This window comes from Canis aureus, chromosome 6 (genome assembly GCF_053574225.1).
Source record: "Canis aureus isolate CA01 chromosome 6, VMU_Caureus_v.1.0, whole genome shotgun sequence".
In the NCBI taxonomy this organism is placed as follows: Eukaryota; Metazoa; Chordata; class Mammalia; order Carnivora; family Canidae; genus Canis; species Canis aureus.
Window position 1 is genome coordinate 72,173,625 of NC_135616.1, and position 23,722 is coordinate 72,197,346.

General features: G+C 43.0%; 1 protein-coding gene and 1 pseudogene across 6 annotated transcripts in view; one reads left to right on the forward strand and one right to left on the reverse strand.

Moving 5' to 3' along the window:
* HHAT (hedgehog acyltransferase) overlaps positions 1-23,722 on the reverse strand; it is a 347,101-nt gene that overhangs the window by 315,683 nt on the left and 7,696 nt on the right. For all 6 annotated transcript variants that reach the window (XM_077902212.1, XM_077902208.1, XM_077902207.1 and 3 more), the window contains exons 2-3: positions 16,873-17,006; positions 3,098-3,165 (exon numbers count right to left, since the gene is read on the reverse strand). In XM_077902212.1, coding sequence (XP_077758338.1) covers positions 3,098-3,165; positions 16,873-16,963 — 159 coding nt within the window. In that variant the 5' untranslated portion in view covers positions 16,964-17,006. The remainder of the gene's footprint in view (positions 1-3,097; positions 3,166-16,872; positions 17,007-23,722) is intronic.
* Positions 12,279-12,578, forward strand: LOC144315261 (mitochondrial import receptor subunit TOM5 homolog pseudogene; annotated as a pseudogene).

Sequence of the window (23,722 nt, forward strand, 5' to 3'; positions counted from 1 at the left end):
GATCGAATCCCACATCGGGCTCCCGGTGCATGGAGCCTGCTTCTCCCTCTGCCTGTGTCTCTGCCTCTCTCTCTCTCTGTGTGACTATCATAAATAAATAAAAAAAAAAAAAAAAAAAAAAACTGGAGGACTGGGGTCAGCCCCAGATGCCCTTCACTATCCTCAGCATCTTCACCTCCATCAGCACCTCCCTAATACCTCCTTCCTTTTCCCAATCACGACAAGCCCCTTCGGAGCAATATCTCCTCCAAGGATGACCTTGCCCAATCCTAGCAGTCTGTGGACCTCCGCTGTATGGCAGCTTCCTCCTCCCAAAAGCAGTTTTGTGATCACCTGGGTCACAGTGGTGTCTCGCTGCTCTGACTATACACGCCGTCCCACGCAGCGTTTACCTCTATGTCTCTCCACATACAGTTCGAACTGATGCATTTTACTCCAATGTTGCAACTTGGCACAGTGTTATTCACTCTTTCCTGCAGTTACATTCAATAGAATACTTACCTTTTCTATTCTAGGCACTAAAGATATAAGATTGATGAAATCTCAGCCTGGTCCTTGTGGGACTCACAGTCTGGTGGAGAATGGGTAATATAAAATACAACTGAACAAATATATCACTGTAGGACACAAAAACACAATCCAAAGCATTATGGCGTATCACCCTAACTATTTTATTCATATCATTGAGCGTGATTTACTTACCTCGATCTGTCCCCATTAAGAGACAATGAGACAGGAACCTTGTCTGTCTGGTTCACTATTGTGTCCCCAACACTCTGTACAGACTTGGGCACAGACACACCCTCATTAAAAGTAGCATGTGTGCAAGGGGATAGAGAGAGAGGCAGGGAAGTGTCGGGAATGATGAGCAGTAAGCCCAGCTCAGAGGTCCAGGCAATGCTTCTATGACAGGGAGCAGATGTAAGGAGCGAAAAAGGACCAGACAGGGAAGGGGAGAGATACAATCCCGAAGAGGAATCAGGCTGAACAAAAGAAATGGCAAATCAGAAATGGCAAAGGCTGTTTGAGGAGAGCCCCTTAATACTGCCATAGACCAGCACTTCTTCAAGACACATGTCAATGCCTGGAGACGTTTCTGATTGGCATGACTTGGGTCAGTAGTTGCTGCTGGCATACATTAGGCAGAGCCCAAGGAATGCTGCTACACATCCTACAATGTCCAGAACAGCTCCCCCACAACAATGGTCTAAAATGTCAGTAGTGCTGAGTTTAGCAGCCATAACATTTGAGGGCTGGACTGGTCAGAGAACATTAAAACTTTTTTTCTAAAGTTCACAATTCCTACTCTCCCCAAATATCTTCTTTTGATTAGAGTTTAGAACAGGGTTGCATTTGTTTACCACTTCCCATAACCTCAAAGGAGGGAAATACTCATCAAGGAGTGTCCAGAACCTGGCAGGCCTCTATATTTGCTGAAAGAAGATGGTCAGCAGACATCTGTGAACTCCCTAGTGCTACAGATGGCCCCAGGGTCTTTTAGGATCTTCACGAAGGACACAGTATCAATTGCCCTCATCTACTGACTATCCACCAGGACTCCTCATTTTCCCCCTAAATTCTTAGGCTCCAAACTACCCACCCCATTTACAAAGGATGAGATGTAGAAAGATGAGGACAGCAAGAGGTGCTCAACAGCACCAGACAGGTGGATGGATGGTCAGATAAACAGAGGCACGGACAGAGATTTTTCAGAATGGAAAAGGACTGAGTCCTTGAGCTCCAAGGGCGTGTATCTATGCTTGTGCACCTTTCCACAAAGGCAGGGTTGTCCTGAAGATTGACATCCCCTGACCCCACGCCCTGTTATGGAGGGTGGGGATTGGGGGGGTAGGCGGTCTGTCATGGAAAATGCTTAGCAAAGGTCATCTCCCTGGACTCTACAGCCTTGGCGGGGAACCAAGCAGCTAGATTTGAAGGAGTGGTGACAGGAGCTGGGAAGTCAGCAAAGACAAAGCCCCTTTGTCTGGAAGTGGCACACACAGCAGGACGGCGCCTGCCCCCTGACAATGAAATCTGCTGCGGTAGCTCCAGAACCTGCTGGGGCCTGACCCTCTGTTCAGCTGCTCATACTGCCTTGCAATTGCTTCTCTTCTCAAGAGCTTAAAGTCTCTTAGTCTAAAATGGGTTTGTTTATTTTTCCCCTGGCAAACAATTCAGTATTGTCTGAAATGCCTGAACTGTAACTGTAAGAGGGGGGAAAAACAGAGTGTGAGAGAGAGAGATCACCATTTTTTTCTGTTGTAGGAGATCCAATAGTGAAATATTTCTAAAGAGCAGATCTCAGACACCCACAAGGGCTATCTCCTGCTCCGTCTCAAATTCCACTATGACCAAAGTTTCCCAGATTTCCTCATCTCTGAAGTGGGTACAATACCATAGGCCTTACAGTCTTACCAATAATAACCTAACAATCTTACCAATAATAGCCTAAAAGGGCTTATTTAAATCAAAAACACATACAAATGGATGCAATGAATGAAAGCTCAATTTGCATCCAACTTTTCAGGGAAACTTCTGTTGGGCAGAACAACAAAAGCCAGGAATGGCACCCCGTGCAGGAATGGCTTCCCAATCCCAGAAAAACCCGGGCCTTCCATCTAATACAGTGGCTCCACAGAGAGCCAGAGCTGGAAAGAAAGGACAGATTACCCTAGAAAATCAAAATGGAAAATGAAGTAAATGTGCTACAATTCTAAGCAAAACCTGCAACTCTTACAGTAGAAAAATACCAGCATGGGCAATGCCCAGTTTGGAAATGAATTGTTTTCCAAAAGCTCATTTGTAAGATGTTCGGGACTTAGAATGCAAGCATTATTTTATGTCCCAAGCCAGCCCACAAACACAGATTGAACTTAAAATATATCTGGCACACTACATACTTAGAGGGAAAATAGTCAAAAGCAATGGTTTTTTTAATATCATTTTAAAAATCAAAATAAAGGAATATAAATAAAAACCTATCAAAATGCTTAGAAAAACAAATACACAGCTCATCACTAGCCAAATACAAAAGTAATGCAAAATACTGAAACCAGGTTTGAAAATTGAGAAGCTTTATCATTTATCCACTAAGTACCTTCTTTAATCCTCCAAATAAAGTGCCAATCTCCAGGTCAAACTGTCGGTCCAGCTCCTCTTCATGTTCTGACAAGAAAAACAGTGTTTCATTAGTCAGCTTGATTTAAAACTGGGTTGGTTTTATAGGAGAGACACTAAGAGAATTTGGAATATGTCCTGGAAAAGCTGCCTGTGCACTGAGCTACAGGCATGGAGACATGTCAGATTCGTTGACCTTCCGCTCTAGTTTTCTAGACCTAAGTTCCTGGAGATACGTAGTGGGGCTGATGGAAATGTCCCCTTCAACCCGTAATAAGGGTCACAAATGGAGAGGGATCAAGAGAGAAAGCTTCCAGCACCAGGAAGGAAGCAAGGAAAGAACTGGTGCAAATGCCTCTCTTGTGATAGGTGGTAAAAAAGTTATTTTAAACAGACCACACCACAAAATGACGGTGATAGCTCCATGACATGGATGTAATGCTAACAAGATTATAAAATGAAACTATATGATAGTAATAAGTACACAAATGGTTTAAAACAAAAAAGTATAACAAAATAGTCACTCAAATACTTTTTAAGGGTGTACAATAATCAGGCACATGTCATGATATACCAGGAATGAAACAAGATTGGCACGGCCTTTGCCCTCCTGGGTCTCATCGTATCCCAGGGAAGAGAGATGAACCAGTAACAATAAATTCCAACAGTGCTGACGAATGCCGTGTAAGGAAGTAAGGAATGCTCAGGTGCCTATGCACTGTCCCGTAGGCAGCCCAATGGGAATGGATGGACCTCAAGAGTACCCTAAACTGGAGATGAAGACTAGGGATTCCTCAGCATAAAGGTAGTGATGAAGCTACCAGAATGTCCAAAGGTCGCCCCCAAAGACACAGAGTGCACAAACAAGGAAAAACCAATACTTATCAGACCAATAAACCTACAAAAACCACAGAAGCACCAAAAAGGAACTACACAGAAAGACTGCAGGAAAACCAGGAGTGTAGTCATTAAAACATAATCCTGACAAGCTGATTTCACAGCAGGATCCAGACACAGAATCCCACACACACCAGAGGCAAACAACAGCCCCAGCCTCCAGCCACAGGCAACACTGCCCCTAGGAACAACCGAAAAGGCGGGGTGGTGAGCACTGGCTCAGGGCGCCACAGGGCACAACTCCAGGACACGTTCACACTGCATCCCACGTGGTCCAGGGGCTGCTGTGGAGGAGTGTGGTTGCAGCAGGGCTCTGGTCCTTTCTGTCACAGCTGCACACACGTCACGTTGTGGGTGGGCCCCATGAACTGTGCACACACTCGGGTCCCAGAGAAGAGCCCACAAACAAACAGCAAGCTACTGCAATCCAACAAAGAAGTTAACAGGGACCTCCTAAAATCAGAGGGTGGAAAATCTCTCTGCCTCTTGCCTCTTCTGTTTTGGCTTCTCTTACCTACAAAGAGCAACCTCCAGAAACATCAGAATTGGGCAGAATTGAAACAAAGAAGACACTTGTTTGGGTTTCGTTTTTGTTTGCTTCTTTTTTAAGAGTACACTCAGAAGCAGCGGATTTCACATGCTAAAAGCACCAGACTTCCTGAAACTGGAACGCAGCTCCCTCTAGTGGGAAAAAGGAATCTTCCACAGGTAGGAGAATAATGAAATCCTGTCCAGTGCGGTCCAATTGGAATACTGAGACACAATTTTAAAAAGTAAACACACACACACACACACACACACACACACACACACACAAAAGGACGAAATTCAGTTTAGTATATTTTATTGATGCCAACATGGAATCAGTATCAAAAAATTATGAATGAGTCATTTTACATTCCTTTTTCTTACTAATTCTTCAAAATCCAACATACAGGTTATCTTTACAACAGCACAGCTCAATTTGAAATGGCCACATTTTGAGTGCTTGTACGGCTAATGGCTACAGTATTGGACAGAATAGCTCTAGCCCAAAAATCCTTTCTCAGGTCTGGAGAATTTCTACGACTCACTCTGGTTTGGTGTCTTGACACAGACAGACGCTATACAACATACACTCACAACCTGTTTGGAATTCACGGTCTTCAAACTGTCTTGCGTTAGTTGAAAATGTGTTGCTACAGAATTTGGTCGATATAGGAGAATGGGAGCTGAGAACCTGCAGCGGGAAATCTTTCCCTAAAGAGCTTCAGCCCTCAGGATTTCTCTGATGAGACCATCCTGCTAAAGATCCCGTATTCTCACTCGGGGCAAGAGTTTCCGCCCTACCTCACATACCCTCAAGCAAAATGACCCTGGAAAATGGAGAGAAGCCTTCTCTGCCTGAGGAATTTTCTCCACACCACACAGGCCTGACCGTTGGGCAGAGCCAGCTCTTTCTTTGAGGTGCCCTGGTTCTATTTCCCAAAATTCAGCACTCCACGAAGCTGCCTCAGAGCATAGAAATGAAGCAATTTCTGTTGATGAGCCCTCATTACTAAATCAGCTGTTGATTCTCCCCACTCCAACCACCACCCAACAAGAGGATACATCAAAGCCCCATTCTACCTACTGAGTGAGAGGATTTGCATTTTAATCGATGCCAATGAGCTGTGGTGGTAAACCATTTACTTAAAAGCGCTAACTAACCTACCCCTTTCACCCTCAACATTTTGATAGGAAACCATTTCTGGGGTGGGGTGGGGGTAATTAGAGGGCAATAATCAGGAAGAGGAAGACACACACACACACACACACACACACACACACACGCTCGTCTGACACAAGCCACTGCCAGGGACTAGCACACCCAATCATGGCTTAACATGTCCTGCTGTTTCTATGCATTTGAAAAATTCCAATCAGCTCCTACTGATTCTTTATTTCTCTAGAAAGCCTCTGGGTACAGCAGACTGTGGCAGTAAATGAGTAGAGAAAGGGAGCAGAAAAGATGGGCTTCTCAAGATAAGAGAATTTAATGGTAAGCAACTCTCAAATATTCATATAAAATGTCATATAGAAGGATGATAAGGTGCTAGTTTTTCCCATGACGACTCTTGAGAAGTGGGGGCCCCTCTCTTTCCCTTTCCGGGAATGAAAAGTTGATTTAGAAATAGCCTAAGCAAAAGCAACTCATATATACAAATAGGATATGAAGCAATATACAACATAAATGGCCTTCAAATCTCCCTAATAAGGCTGCTCCTATGCTACTCACCTGAAAGAATTCTGGGGCCTCTTAAATCAAGCCACCATGTGATTTGCATGAGAATCCTTAGGGCTCCCCAAGAGAAATAGAAGCAGCCCCAGACTGAAATGGAAACACTCCAGAAAGGAGGAAGCCATAAGCTCAGTGCATGTCCTTTTGTGTTTGACAGAACAGCAGGGAGCACCGGCTGGAGGAGTGAGGAGCTGTGGAGTCTAACACTGAGGGTTGACTTCAAATGTCCTCCAGCCCAGGCCCTGTCCCAAGTCACTGTGACAAGTTTACTACAGGTGTTAAGAAAGTCAACTCTCAGGACACCTGGGTGGCTCAGTTGGTCAAGCGTCTGCCTTCCACTCTCAGTTCATGATCCCAGGCTCCTGAGATGGAGCCTGCGTTGGGCTCCCTGCTCAGTGGGGAACCTGCTTTTCCCTCTCCCCACCCCGCATTTGTGCTCCCTCTCACTATCTCTGTCTCTCTCTCTTTCAAATAAATAAAACCTTAAAAAAAAAAAAAGTTGGCTCTCTGAAAGCCAACACTGCCCTCCTCTCCCTTGAGGAGGAGGTCAGGGCAAGACTGAAAGAGGAAGGGGTGGGCCAGCAAGCCTGGATTCCCAGCAGGAAAGCAGGAACTCTAATGCTTCCTACAACCCTGGCCACAGGTGACAGGGGAAACAGGGTGAACCACAACATGAAGCACTGCCAGACAGATCTCACGGAGCCTGAACTGTGACACATGCTATATTGATGCTGGCCATCAAGACAGACTCTCTAGTCCTTGGCTCCAGCAGGGGCTATTATGCACTTGGGTCTTTTCACAAAAGACCTGTTAACTGAAGGGCCCCTGGTGGCCCCTTCCATGGTTCCAAGGGCACGGCCACCTGTTCAAAGACAGGACCAGAGGTAGCCTCCATTTCCCCTCCCTGAACTGGGCTCTCCAGAGTTGCCAGCTGTCTTGCAACCAAATTCTTCTAGTCACAAAAGCAAGTGGGAAAAATTACCTGATTACAAAGCCCATCCCTCATGAGAGGGAAGTGTGTTGTATGAACACAAAAAAACAATCTGTAAATGTACCACTATATCCTTTCCTTATAAACAGACTAGTGATGATAAGAACAGGTGAGTTTAGGAATACACAAAAGGTAGAAGGTGAAAATGCTCACGTATAACTGTAATCCACTTTCAGAATACCTACTAAAGAAACAAAGAAATTGGGCGTGGCAATTCAAATAAATCATTTGTTCCATACTTGTTTAAATATTGGGACTTCCTGGTCCTTGCTTAAATATTGGGACTTCCTGGTCCTACAGAATTTATTTAGAGAAACATTAACCTCTGCTCACTGAAGATTTTTTAAAATGAAAACAAAATGTCTCGGAAATGGAAATGTAAATTTATGGAAAATACCATTCTGTTTATAAAAATGTCCCTAATATGCAAGTTTTCAGGAAGAGAGTCACAGCATAAAAGTTGAGCCTGGGCTCTGTAAAGCCAAAATGATCTAGGGTAGCCTACTATTCATTAGAGAGTAACTGTTACAGAAAAAAATGGTAACATTTATAAATAAATCCAAGAGATTAGTTTTTGAAAAAGAGAACAAATCCACTAAGTAGACAAAACATAGGTAAATTACCTATGATAGAAAAAAATGAGACGTGTATTTCAAAACATATAATCCACAACTGGATATTAATATATTTGAAAATTCCAATAAAATGGAAAAATGTAGGAGTGCCTGGCTGGCTCAGTTGGTGGGAGCACTAAACTCTTGATCTCATTCCCCTTTCATTTTATAACAATAACAGAATGCGGATAATAAAATGATGAAATGAAAAATAAAACTACAGGCCAATGAATCTCACTTAGAAACTAATAATTAAAACAAACAAACAACAACAACAACAACAAAACAGGGGATCCCTGGGTGGCTCAGTGGTTTAGCATCTGCCTTTGGCCCAGGGCGTGATCCTGGGGTCCTGGGATCAACTCCCACCTCGGGCTCCCCACAGGGGGCCTGCTTCTCCCTCTGCCTGTGTCTCGGCCTCTCTGTGTGTCTCTCATGAATAAATAAATAAAATATTTTTTTAAATAAATTAAAAAAAAAACACTCAGAAACAAGCAGTATATTTTAAAATACCACAGCCATAGGTTTGTTGTAGGAAACCATATAAGCCATCCTGGAAAATACATGACTTTAAAATATGTTGACCGCTTGAAAGGGAAAAACCAGGTAATCATCTGAGCAGGTGCTTTAAAAATGAATTCAAGATTTATTGATTTTAAAAATTTAGTAGGGATCCCCAGGTGGCGCAGCGGTTTGGCGCCTGTCTTTGGCCCAGGGTGCCATCCTGGAGACCCGGGATCGAATCCCACATCGGGCTCCCGGTGCATGGGGCCTGCTCCTCCCTCTGCCTGTGTCTCTGCCTCTCTCTCTCTCTCTCTCTCTCTCTGTGTGTGTGTGACTATCATAAAAATAAATAAAAATTAAAAAATAAAAATAAAAATAAAAATTTAGTAAAAGGGAGCTAGCCGGACTCCTTAGCATGATTTAAAAAAAAAAAAAAAAAAGGCAGAAAAAGCAAAGCTTATTCAGCTTTTCAGTAATGGTAAAAACAGTACAGGGATTTCCATTAAAATTAGAATTAAAGGGAACGCCTGGCTGGCTCAGTGGTTGAGCGTCTGCTTTCAGCCCAGGGCCTGATCCTGGAGTCCCAGGATCAAGTCCCACATCGGGCTCCCTGCATGGAGCCTGCTTCTCTCTCTGCCTATGTCTCTGCCTCTCTCTGTGTGTGTCTCTCATGAATAAATAAACAAAATCTTTTTAAAAAATTAGAATTAAAATAAAAATAGCATTCTTTCCCAACTACCATATTGTTCAGAAGTCCCAGCTAAGCAATAATAGATGAAGGAAAACCATTAGCATGATCTGCAGATATTACCTATACACAAAAAAATTAGGAAAAATCTAAGGTAAGCTAATGGAACATTAAGAGAAGTCAATAAATTGTTGGAATATAACATCCATAAACCAAAATAAATACCTTTATAGCTGAATCAGCTACAAATTGTAGGAAATATAATCAAAATTTTTCCAATTATTAAAAAAAAAGACTCCAATAATCTGAATAGGAATTTTAGCAGGATCTGTTATGAAGAAGACCAGGAACTTTTACAAAGGGAGAGAACGGAAGACCTAGAAAAAACACCAAATCCGCGGGTGGAAAAATACAATATTATAAGAATATTAATTATTAACAAATTAATTTCTAGGCTTCCTGTAATTCTAATTAAAACCATAATGAGATTTTTTTTAGAACGGTTTCAAATATGTATACGAAAAAATAAACCAGTAAGAACAGCTAAGTGTGGAAATGAAGAACGATGAGTGGCTAACCGATTCCACAAGATACTCAAATATTTTACAAAGCATTTTTAATTAAAACAGTGCACTAATGATGTATGAATTGATTGAAAAATCAATGAAACAGAAAAGACAGCTCACCCACCCACCCCCTTAGCAATGATAAGGGCGCCCAAGTGGCTCAGTCGGTTGAGCAGCTGACTCTTGGTTTCCACTCAGGTCATGATCTCCCAGTGGAGGGATTGAGCCCCACCTTCAGGCTCTGCACTGCAAAGTCTGCTTCAGATTCTCTACCTCTCTGCCCCTTCTTCCACTCACACTCACGTGCATTTACATGCATGCACCCTCTCTCTCAAATCTTTAAAAAAAAAAAAAAAAAGAATTTACCAGTGATCAAGATTGCATCATAATTCAATATGGAAAGAAAGAGTTAATCATGTTTGGTTATCTATTTGGGAAAAAATAATTTAACTTTTCACTTTATATCATATACCAAATACATGTGAGATGAGTGAAAGAAGAAAGGCTCAATTTGCTGAAATACAAGAAGAAGGACACTCTCCAAAAGAAGAAATATTATTGACACAACCTTCCTGGAGAACAGTCTAGGGAAGTCTATTACGAAACTTAAAAATATTCATGTAGTTTGACTCTGCAATGCCTCTTCTGGAAATCCTTCCGGAAATCCTTCTGAGAAAAACTATCAGGTGTGATACAACAATACAAATAGGTTCCTTAGAAAATAAGTGAGCTAAGCATTCGACTCATACAGTTGGAATGAAAAGGAACAGAGCAAACCCAAAAAAACAATAAGGAATGATAAAATAAGAGCATAAATCAGTGAATTGGAGAACAAAAGGAAACAACTGAGAAACCAAACAAAGCCACAAGCTGGAAAGATCCCCAAGCTCTCTGGCACAACTGATCAAAGGAAAAAAAATAAGAAGGAAGGAAGGGAGGGAGAGGTAGACAGTCTAGCAAGGGAGGAAGTTAGGGAGGGCAGGAAGAAGATATAAAACAATATATACAGTATTTTATGTATTTTGGAGGAAAGCAAAACTACAGAAAAAAATTTTAAATATGAGTATTATGAACCATTACTAATCAAATTGAAAACCGACATAGGGAAGCCTGGGTGGCTCAGTGTTGAGCATCTGCCTTCGGCACAGGGCATGATCCTCAGGTCCCAGGTTCGAGTCCCACATCGGGCTCCCTGTGAGGAGCCTGCTTCACCCTCTGCCTGTGTCTCTGCCTCTCTGTGTCTTTTATGAATAAATAGAATCTTAAAAAAAAAAAGAAAGAAAGAAAAGAAAACCGACAAAAATGCATAGATATCTGGACAGCTATAAAATGTCAAAATAGGTACAAGAAGAAATAAATTTGAATATAAACTAATAAATAAATTGAAACAGTAGTCTAAGACTTCCGCTCAAAGCTGCTTTCCCGGGTGACCACCTATCACTCAGGTTTTTACTGATGACAATTTGGCTCTTTTCATTTCAAGAACTGTATCAACCTGATAAGAACACAATACACGGCCCTCTTTTAGGTAGAAGCATTAACTCCTTCAAGACTACTGTATGGCATATCTCATCTCTCCTCATGTTAACTGTACACAGAGAGACATAAAAGTGTTTCTACATCTACTGAACCACAAGGGCATAAACTTAATGCAGTAGGTCTGGATTAGCCACAATGCTGCAGAGCTACAGGGGAGAAGTCACCAAGCATAGCAGATCACCATCACCCCATCACAAGTATTTCCATATGACTTAGAGATGCTTTACGGCTGGTAGAGTCAGGAGGAGGAGTGGGGGGTGTTCTGTTCAGTCCCTGCTGTGAATTTACCAAAAGATTCCATTTGACTAAGGCCATTAAAATCAGTCTGCTGTCCCTAATGGCCTGACAACCCTGCTCCCCCAGACAGAGTGCAGTGAACAAGATGCCTGCTCCGTGCCCAGAGAAAGCAGCTGTTGCAGATGCCCACTGGTGGCATTTCACTTAATGGGTAAGTTTTGAGCCTGTAATGTGTCCTAGGCACTATATTTGTTCCAGATACAAACATCCCAAAAAAGTTTACAGAAGACACAGTTTTCCCAGTGACCTACTTCTATCATGCGGGTAAAGTAGCACTTTTTCCCGAATTAGACAGTAAGACATGGAGCCAAGAAGACTTAACATTGCACCATTAAACACATTTTGGCAAGACAGGGGGATCCGGTTTCCATGAGCTGAACTGGCAAAAGTATTAGAGAAAGAAGACATTTCTTGGGAGTAACCTGAGAAACACTTTGGCACTGATATTTAAAGGAAAAACACAGAGGATAAAAGAAGCTTCAGGCTAGGGAGTGGTCACTAATAAGTCAAACAGCATGACAGCTCTGGATCAGCTGAAGTGCAGAAAAGCTTCTTACTATCCACAGAAGGATCCCCTCCCACCCGCATCCCAGCAGCCCCCTTGATGCAAAAAGGAAACATTTTGTTCCAGTGCAATAAAAACTTAAAATTTAATAGTAGTAGAATAGACAAAAGGGCTTCCCCTTTTAAAGCAAGGTGCTTTAGGAATTAAATTATCACTAAGTATGAGTGACAGAAAAGAACAAAATACTGGGTCTAGAGTTGAACACACCCGAGTTTAAACCCAGTTCCCCAGGTACCAGGCAGCCCCTGAGGAGAGCAGAGCGTGGCCGCTGCAAGGCTGAGAAGCAAAGCAGTGATGTTCCGGATTGAGGGCCTTGCACCAAAGCTGGACCCGGAGGAGATGAAACAGAAGATGCGCAAGGATGTGATCTCGTCCATATGGAACTTTCTTATCTATGTGTCCCTGCTGGGACACTTTTTATCCTAAAGAAATTGGACAGCATATGAAGATGGGCATCACATGTGAATGCGAGATATGAGGAACCCAGTTGTAATTTCTACTCAATCTGCAAATGAATAGGCCCAGAAGATGTAAGAGACTCTTTGAATGGACATAAAAATTCTACTTGTTAAGAACAAGTGTGGCTCTGGTAACTGACCTTCATAGCTAAAGTTTAAAAATACTTGGGAAGTAAAGACATCTTGTGGTGATAGTTCAGCCTCTGTGAATGTTGATATAATTATAAGTAATGTCAAACTCTATTTTCTAACAAGTATTAATTATAAGGGAATTCTGTCTACAATTTAAAAAAAAAACAGTTCCATTAGAACCTATTAGATGTGTAACCTTGGATAAGTTGTATTTTTCAGCCTCTGTGGCCTCATCTGGGTAAAAACATACAATATGCATTGTGATAGGCTACAAAGATGATGGCCATAAGTTCTGTGCACATGCACGCTGCTCCAGCCATAAAGAGATATAGTCTTTACTCCCCTTGAGTCTGGACTGGAGCTGTGATTTGTTTTGACCAATAAATAAGGCAGAAGTGAATTACACAACTTCCCAGGCTGAGCTTCAAGAGATCTGTAGCTTCTGCTTTTGTGTACTTGCAATACTCCCTCTTGAACCCAAGTTGTCTTGTCATGAGAAATATAAGCCAAGTGAAGAGCCATGCAGAGAGAACCTTTGCACACTAGCTGATAGCCCTCCACTGAGGTCTTGGCCAGCCAAGTGAGTAAGCCACCAGAAGACTGCAACCCCGGCTAACACCACACAGAGCAGAAGACCTGCCTGCTGAGTCCAACAGAGGCTCATTAAAAACAAGCTCACAGACAAAGACACAAAAATGAAGTAGTGCAATCCATAACATCAACAAGCCAAAAAAGAAAAACCACATGGTCATATCAAGAGATGCACAAAAAGCATTTGACAAAATCCAACACCCATTTACAATTACAAACTCCACAAACCAGAAATAGAGGGGAACTTTCTCAACTGGATTAAGAGCATTTACAAAAACCATACAGTGAACATCGTATCTAATGGTCAGAAAGCTTCCCTGCTAAGATCAGAAAAAAGGCAAAAGTGTCCCCTCTCACCACTCCTTTTCAATATCATAATGGGAGTCCTAGCTAGTACAACAAGAAAAATGAAATAAAGGGTATACAGAATGGAAAGGAACAAATAAAACTGTCTTTGTATGCAGATAATATGAATACCTATGTAGAAAATCCAAATAATCTACAAAAAAACTCCTGGAACCAATAAGCTATTATAGCAAGGTTGCAAGATATAAGATTAATATGCAAAAGTCAATTACTTTCCTATACATCAGCACTGAACAAGTGAAATTTAAATTAAGAACACAACACCATGTACATTACCACCCCAAAAAGTGAAATACTTAGCTATAAATCTAACAAGATACATACAAGTTATAGGTTAGGAGAACTAGAAAACTCTAATGAAAAATAAACAGAAAAAAATTGAGAGATAGTCCATGTTCATAGATAGGAAGACTCAATATTGTTAAGAGGTCAGTTCTACTCAACTTCATCTATAGATTCAATGCAATCCAAATCAAAATCCCAGCAAGTTCCCATGTGGATATAGACAACATGATTCTAAAGTTTATATGGAGAGGCAAAAGATCTAGAATAACCAACACAATATTGAAGGAGAAGAACAAAGTTAGAGGACAAATACCACCCAATATCAAGACTTATAAAGCCTAGCATTCAAGAAACTGACATTAGTGAAAGAACAAATAGATGAATGGAACAGAATAGAAAGCCCAGAAAAAGACCCACAAAAATACAGTAAACTGACCTTTGACAAAGGAGGAAAGGTAACACAACACAGAAAAGATGGTCTTTTTTTTTAAGATTTATTTTATTTTATTTTATTCATGGAGACACAGAGAGAGAGAGAGAGAGGCAGAGACACAGGCAGAGGGAGAAGCAGGCACCATTCAGAGAGCCTGATGTGGGACTCGATCCAGGGTCTCCAGGATCATGCCCTAGGCTGCAGGCGGCGCTAAACCGCTGTGCCACTGGGGCTGCCCGAAAAGATGGTCTTTCAACAAATGCTGGACCTGGACATCCACATGCAAAAAAAAAAAAAAAAAAGAATCTAGATGCAGGCTTTACACCCTTCACAAAAATTAACTGAAAATGCATATTATTGATCTAAATATAAAATGCAACACTACTGAACTCTTAGAAAGTAACATAGGAGGAAATCTAGATGACCTTAGCTCTGGGAAATACTTTTTAGATACCCAAGACACAATGCATAAAAGAAACAACTGGTAAACTGGACTTAACCAAATTTAAAATATCTGCTCTGTAAAATACACTGTCAAGAGAATAAGAGGAAAAGTCACAGACTGGAAGAAAATATTTGCAAAAATCCAAATATATTGTATATTATCCAAAATATACAAAGGACAATTAAAACTCAAGAATAAGAAAATAAACAACCCAATTTAAAAATGGGCAAAAGGCCTGAACAAACACCTCACCAAAGATTAGATATATATGGCAATGAGCATAGGAAAAGATACTCCACATCACATCATCAGGGAATTGTAAATTATAACAGTAGGATACCACTACACACCTACTAGAATGGTGAAAATCTACTGACATCCACTTATGGAAAAGACTACTGACTAATTGCCAGTATCTATTCTTTCCTCCTCTAAAACAGAACAGCTTAACTGGATAAATGGACTTCCAACCAAAGATTACATTTACTTACTCTCCTCACAGTGATGTGGCTACAGGACTAGGTTCTAGCAAATGGCATTTCAATGGATATAATGTAAGCAACTTTCAAGTCACACTCGAAAAGGAGAGGGCCTGTTCTCCCCCCTCCCTTCCATCTTCCCTTCTGGGAGAAAAGTGAACATGACAGCTGGCACTGAGGCAGCCACCTGACATTATGAGGTGAAGAAACACGATGAAGACGGCAGAGGGACATGGTAGGAGGAGCCAGGCTCTCTGATGCTCTCTGGACACAACATGAGCCTTGTTGGAAGGCTCATGAGTTATGTTGGAAGCTGTGTTTCTGCTGCCAAGCCTGTATTCAAAGTAATATGCCATCTCATAGGGCTGTTCTAATGATTGAGTGAGACAAGGTACATGACGTATCTAATACAGTGCCTGACATAGAGCAAAGTTAGTTTCCCTACATGGGTCTTGGGAGCTCAGAGGCTCCAGCAAGGGAATGCAACCACTTGGCTGGCCTTGACAAAAGAACAGCCCTCATCTACTGTAGATGGTCTGTCTCTGCAACCAAGCCCATGGCTTTGAGTGGGACATATATCGAATGTTGGGGATGCATAACCAAATCAATCCCAGTGATACATAAGGAGGTAGGTGTTCAGAGCAGAGCACTGTCAACTGTGCTTCCCGAAACCCACTTTGATCATTTTAAGTGATTTTTCAGCATATTCCCCTGCCAAACTCCTCACATAAATAGGTAATGTCTTTCACAGCCTTTCCTTGCTTTTTGATCTAAGCTCAAAAAGCTACCACTGTCCCCTCGCACTCTACATTCCAGTACCACCGAGTGGTTTATAGTCACCAGACCATGCTAAGCTTCCTCACACCCCAAAGGCTTGTCCACTTGCCTGCAAACTCATCTCTTTCCACAGATCCTCTGTGGTCTTCTCTACCTAGCTGGCTCCTGCTCTGCCTTACAACAAAGCCCAGTAATCATCATCATCTCTAGGAAACTGCCCCTGACTACAGAAGAGACCATCATGGTCCTTCCACATTTCTTCCTCCCATTCCTCCATAGCATGGGAAGTCTGAGTGGCGCATGGCCACCAAGCTGAAGATGATGATTCCCAGCCTCCCAGCTGTTCATAAGACCTGTTACTGGCCAACTATGAGTCAGCAGAAGTGACTAAGTTAACTTGCTGAGCATCCCTTAAAGGACAGGAGGGTTCCCCTTCTCCTTCCTGGGGGCTGGAATGTGGATTTAGTGATGATTCTTCTTCAAGTATACAAAGCACTGAACACAGGAGAACAAAAAGATAAAAGGAGTCTGGGCCTCCAACACCATGAACTGCCTCCACATGTCTGAGAACAATGATGATGGAAGGGATATGTAAGAGGTTACTGCATATCACCTCCACAGCCTTCAACAGCCATTGAAGCAAAGCCTCCTCTTACAGAAAGAAGACCAGCCACAGGATCCCCCACTCCCAAGATCCAGGGTTAGGGTGGAAAATTGCACTGACTCAGGTCATGGACTCAAAGTGTCACAGACAGGGGAAAGCAAAGCAGAGTCCAAGTCATCCCAAGCCCATGAGACAATCTTCCTGAATCTTCTACCTCTGAGAGCTTCTTTTCGTGAAAGAAGATCAGGAAAATTGGGACCTTACCTCTGGAAGCTTTGTAAACTTCATAGAAAGAATAGAGGTGGAAGCCTAGTGAAGCACACAGGTAAAAAGACAGTTCCCACCAGGGCAGCATTGTTCCTTGTGACAAAGGGTCCAAGCAGACACACGGAGAGTTTCTAGGAAGAGAAACAGAAATAAAAACATTAAGCCATAGACATGACAGCAGGGAACAGCATCTTATCCGTTCACTTGCTCTTTCAGGGACCCGGCACTATTTACAGTGATACGGATATAACCCCAGTCCTACTTCCTGCTGCCAGTGACCCTGTGCATCCTGCATCCAAAATGCACACATGCACACACACAGAGACACACACATGCCCTGCCTTCCCCGGGGATGGGCACGTCTTCCCTATGAGCTCCCACAGCGCCCCCATCTGCCTCCCATCAGAGTGTACACCAGACAGTCATGGGTTCATTGCCTGACATGCCTGCCTCCCCCTGCGGAGGCGGGGGGGGGGGGGGGGGGGGGGGGGGGGGGGGGGAGAACAGGGACCATGATCTCTGAGTCCCCAGGATCCAACACAGGGTGTGGAATATAGCGGGAAGGAACTAGTGCTCCATGAATAATAAATGGCTTCAAACCCTGAATAGAAGCACAGATCATCTCCAAACATGTTCTTTTTTTTTTTTAAGATTTTATTTATTCATGAGAGAGAGAGGCAGAGACACAGGCAGAGAGAGAAGCAGACTCCCTGCAAGGAGCCTGATGTGGGACTCGATCCCAGATCCCAAGATCATGCCCTGAGCCAAAGGCAGACGCTTAACCGCTGAGCCACCCAGGCAGCCCTACGTAAACTTAAGGGAAAGTGAATAACGTGATCCCCAGCAGCAGTGGTGGACACTGCTAGTAGCCCACCCCACAATATTTGGCTTCCTTCATTACACAGAAATGGAATTATCTGAATGCATAGGATGCTAAGCTCAACCGGATAGTCTAGCCCAGTGTAGGCATTTGGCTGCAAGGCTGTGGTCATGCCCCTCCTGCTGGCCAGAGCCCGAACAGCCCACCTTGGGCCAAGGGGTGAGAGCCACGTGAGAAAAGAAGATCGAGGAGCCTCAGTCCCTGACTCCACGTCCCACCTCACCCCCACAACTGCCCCCGACCATTTATATCTGTGCTTTTACATGAAAGAAAAATGCACTTCCAGGCTGTTTAAGCTTCTCTTACTCTTGATCCCTGTCTTAGGGCAGCTATGTCTATATTCTAAGTATTACAGCAGGTGATAGGAGGTCCTAAAATTCTGCAAATTAGATGATCAGCTCCCATGTAACCAAAAGTTAGTTAAATGGCTCTCACTGTTTTACTTAAGCCTCTCAGATATGTCTCACTATGGATGCCAAACTAAAATAGGAGCAAATTTCTAAGCCCCAAGCAAGCGCTTCTCATACAGGACAGTAATGCCATAAATCAGAATTCACACATGATCTCACGTTATTTTCACAACACCCTAGTGAAGAAGGTGGGGCAAGAGAGAGGGGCATTTTACAGAGGACAAATGTGAAGCATAATAAGGTCACACGGTCTGAAATAACTGAGCCAGGGCTCAAATCCAGGTCTTGGGAACCACTGGGCCCCCATGCCTCTCCTCAGCCACAGCCAGCCCCATTAATGCCAGTCCACAAAGTTACTTGTCCCTAGAGCCTGGCTTAAAATCCACCATGCACAAACTCCTTTCTTCAGGCTAAGAGAGAGCAGAAAAAGATACAAACGTTGGCTTTCATAAAATAAGAGGTCAGAAGTCAGGGGTCCTCCAACCAGGGTGCCCACTGGTACTGACCTAAAAGTTGCTCAGGCAGTTTGGTCGCAGGCAACCGGAGGGATCCAGAAGCAAGCACGTATGCTTTCGAACCCAAACATTCTCAGCCCTCAATACCACCTTCTTAGGTCCCCCTGTGATTTTTCAGAACCACTTCTAGCTTTACACATTTCCCCCCATACTTTATTTTTAAATATCTGGCATCTCCTAGAATGCCTTAGAATTTCTTTGTGGAACTTTGTGGGAATACGGTAGTCTTCTCTTTAGTGAAAAGTTCCCTTTAACCTCTGGGTTTTATGTGTCTCCTTTCAAAGAATGTTCGTATTATATTGGATGGCCTCCTCACCTCATTAAGAATACGTGATTAGCTAAGGCTGAACCTCTAAAAAAATAAATAAAATAAAATAAACACTGCTGAAAAGTGAACATAAAGAATCTTAGAGATTAAATGGAAGTTCTAGAAGGCCTGCTGTTTAAAAGCTTTTCAGGGACATTCTCTTCTAGGACAATTCCTCTGCATTAATGATTTAACTGTGGGAAAGCAGAAAATTCAGTATTAAAATGTTTCCCTTTTTGGTGCTCTCAGCTATATTGTGTATGTTTTGCAGACACCTACACAGATACATAGTAATGAGCAACAAAGCTGCAGGGCTATATCTTCACGTTTAAAATTTAAGGACTAGACCAAATAGCCTCCACTTGACAGGATGCTGGAAAATTCTACAGCAAGCAGGCCCTGGGGTGGGGGAGTCCCAGCTCTGCGACTTACTGGTCAAGAAACTTGAGTGGGCCACAACCACTTAGGCCTGTTTCCTCAGGGCTGTTGAATGAATTTAAATGTAAAATGTTCATCAAAGGCCTGACACAGAGTAAGTGCCCCCAAAATATTAGCTATAATCTGACCAGTTAGTGAATTTAATTCATCAGAAGCCTACCTCACCAGAGCTCTGGTTTTCTTCTCCATCTGATGAAGTTTCACTCACCCTCCATGTGGCATGGCCATCCCACATGCTAGGCTTCCTTTCAGTCCAAGGGCATCCCCAGAGCTCTCACTCAGCTCTCACAGGTTGTCCACACCCCAGTCCAACCCCAGGCCACCCCGACAGCAAACAAACTGTCCTTGGGGGCCACCTGGACATCTTTCTACCCAGAGTCTCTTCTTCACCACGTCTTTGCTTATCCCCAAGGGAATTAAATGCATACTCCCACTTGTCTTGTTTCATCACTCACAATTCCAGGAATGCCACCTCAAAACACCACGACCCACAAACCCACATGTCCTTCTTACCACCTCTTTCTTCCCTACACTTGTCTTTTCAGCCCTTGCCTGCCTATCTCAAGAAGATGCCTCTCGGGGATCCCTGGGTGGCGCAGCGGTTTGGCGCCTGCCTTTGGCCCAGGGCGTGATCCTGGAGACCCTGGATCGAATCCCACGTCGGGCTCCCGGTGCATGGAACCTGCTTCTCCCTCTGCCTGTGTCTCTGCCTCTCTCTCTCTCTCTCTCTCTCTCTCTCTCTGTGACTATCATAAATAAATAAAAATTAAAAAAAAAAAAAGAAGATGCCTCTCCCTCGTGTTTTCTTCTGTATTCATTTCAGCTGTGCCCTCAGAAAGCCAGAGTAGATACCTTTTAAAGGATTTAATGACCCAACGGTATCAAAGAAAAGGCAGGTTGAATATTGGGGAATAGAACGAGAACTTTAAATGTCCAAACCCGTGAAGGCTCCCAAACACTCCCAGAAAATTCTCACGTTCCTATTCCTCATTCTCTAAACAAGCATGCTCTTTAGGGATAGGCTAACATGATGAAATCATAGGAGGTCCTTACTCAAATGTGTAAGTAATGCTTCTTTTCTGTTGTTCATGCACAGATCCAGTCCTGCAACAGCGTTATCAGCTTAGTGAGCCTAGAAATCATCACCATTTGTAAGCTACTTCTATGGGAAAAGCCAACCTACAGCAGCAGAGGCTGTGAAGTACAGGCCTACCTGACACAGAGGAGGCTACAGCATGGATACGTGAGAGCTAAGGGGGCGGGGGGTGCAGGGTGTGTGATGGGAGGGGGGGGGTCTGATCAGGACTTTGAAGAAGTACAAATATAGACAGGGGAGGTGGAGGGAGAGCAGGAGCCACGTGGCAGAGGGCCGTGAACATACCGTAGTACAGGTCTGGATTCCATTCGCCAAAGAAACCTCAGGCTTTGAGCCAGTACATTTAACTATTCGAGCGAAGCTTCAGGAAGTCGCCCTCTGACAGTGTGGCAGTCTAGAGGCAGGGAGGGCAGTGATTCAAGACGAAGGAGAGAGAAAGCACTAGTACCAAGCAACACAAATAGAGAAAAATTAAGTCGCACCTGGCATGAAGCTAGTCCAGGAGGCAGTAGGATGAAAAAAGAGGAAAACAAAGAACATACAACGGCAAGTCCAAAGCTGTAAGATCACAGTATCTTAAAGCTAAATATTGTTGATGAGAGTAAGATATTTGAGGTAAATGAAGACAAAGTGATAGAAAGTACATTTACTACTAGGCTTTGGATGGAAATCATAGCCAGTTTCTCTGGGATCAAAAGGAAAGAAATCAGACTGGCGTAACAAGGAACTTTACCTTTACCTACATATTGGGGTGTAAGGTCTCCTGAGGCGGAACGCCTGGGTGGCTCAGTGGTTGAGGGTCTTCCTCCAGCTCAGGTCATGATCCTGGGGTCCTGGGATCGAGTCCCCACATCAGGTTCCCTGTGGGAAGCTCCCTCTGCCTGTGTCTCTGCCTCTCTCTGCGTGTCTCTCATGAATGAATGAATGAATGAATGAATGAAGATTCCCCAGAGGCTGGGTATTTCAAAAAAGTACTTATCCGGGGATTATAGAACTCAAGAGGCCCACAGAATAAAATCTGAGCTGTAAAATGGCAAGAATTCCTCAGCTAACAGTTTTTTCTATACTGAAGTAACTTATATTTGCATTTACTTTGTAATTTAACACTCCACCTGCTTTCAAAGATACCATCTCCTCTACTCCTCACCAGGAGGGCTAACTGCTAGCTCTTTTTCAGGAATCAGAATCCTGCTCAGAGAAAAGCAGTGATCTGCCCAAGTACAGGGAAGCCAGTGATGGAGCAAAAACCAGAACCCAACTTCCCAGCTCCCACTCTTTCACAGGCAGAAATCTTGTTCCTTAATCTTGGCAGAGAAGCACAGCTCAGTTTGCCAAAGCCAAAAATGTGCATAAACATAACTTCTGAAAGATGCTTTCCCCCTGCAATTTCCAATATCACTTCAAATGTATCTTTATTTTTGATGCATGCTACAAATGGATTCCAACACTTCCATTTTAAATGTTTTCTTCTCCTCAGTCTTAATATATCTAGCATTGAATGAGCTATAACCACATCCCACATGCACCAGAGGACTTTTAAAACAACTCTCAACGTTCAGTTAACAATCCTTAGGTACCAGCATCACCATTGTCACTTCTACCCATTAACTATTGCTCAGTGTCCTAAACTGAGATGTTCCTCCACTGAGTTTCCTTATGCTTTAGTAACAGCTGTACCATAATAAGTGCTATTTGCGATCTATGCCAAGCAAGCATTTAACAAGTATTATCCCATTTAATCTTCATAACAACTTTTTAAGGTCGGTACTTTGGGTACCCTCATTTAACACAAGAGAAAACCAAAGCTCAGAAAGGTCAAGGAACTTGCCCCAGATCACACAGCTAGTCAGCAGCAGAGCTCAGCTTCATACCCACTCCAGAGCCTTCCCTCAGCCACCTCCCTACTCTTACAGAGTGCACCAGATTCATTTTTTTCAACGTCTATGATGAAATCCATCAGGAAATCTAGAAGGTGATACGAGCTACATACAAACAAAAGACAATTTCAAAGTTATGTGTAATGTAGATAATCCTTAGGAAGAAAAGAAAATTTGTAAATTAACTAGATGTAATCAAAATACACATGAACTCATACTTTCCTTAAAAGAGTGACTGAAGAAGACAAATTTACTCAGATATAAGAAGTCAGCACTTACATAGGGATAAGTGTTGAGTAAAATTGAAATAATCCTAAATTTAGGAACAAATGAGCACTCTAGAAATCACAAAGTGATAAAAGTAAAAAAGAGCACATGTGCACTGAAATGACAATGGCTTTGAAGAGAATGAAAGAGTAGGGCAATATTCTAGCACATTTGGAGAAACTAAGAGACTTGCTCTTTTTCTAGGGTCCAATCTGATTAAACTTATTTTGCAAAATATAAGTTACAGGACTTTCACCAGGAAACCCAAATCCAGACACACTGTGTTCTCTCATATCAGTTTTCTCCAAACCCTACTTAAGAGTCTTATCCTTTTACTCATATAATACTAACAAAAAACACTTCTCCAAACCCAGAAGGGCTTCAATAACACAGAGGGATGACTGGGTGGATTGGAGGAGGTCTGCTGGACTGGGGAGAATGTCTAATTACACAATATTTTAAAATACATATGCTACTTCCAAACATGCACCAAAATATCGTGTGTTGGTTCTGCACCACTGCACAATAAACCATCCCAACACATGGTGACTTAAAACAGCAAAGATCCAATTTTCATCATGATTCTGGGCCACTCTCCTGAACTTACCTGCTATCACTTATGTGACTGAGCCACTGCACAGCTCAACAGGGACTGGAGGGGCTGGGATGACCTCACCCGTGTCTAGCATTAGGGGCCGTCAGCTGGGTGCAGGGCTTCTCCTCCACACAGACACGCATGCTCAGGTAGGCCTGACCCTTCACAGCATGGTGGCCTCGGCAGTCCAAAAGAACAAAGGAGGGATCCCTGGGTGGCGCAGTGGTTTGGCGCCTGCCTTTGGCCCAGGGCGCGATCCTGGAGACCTGGGATCGAGTCCCACGTCGGGCTCCCGGTGCATGGAGCCTGCTTCTCCCTCTGCCTCTCTCTCTCTCTGTGTGTGACTATCATAAATAAATAAAAAATTTAAAAAAAAAAAAAAAAGGACAAAGGCAAGAGGAGCAAGGTCTCTTATGGACCAGGCTCCAGAATTCATAGAACATTTCCTTGGTCAGGAGAGCA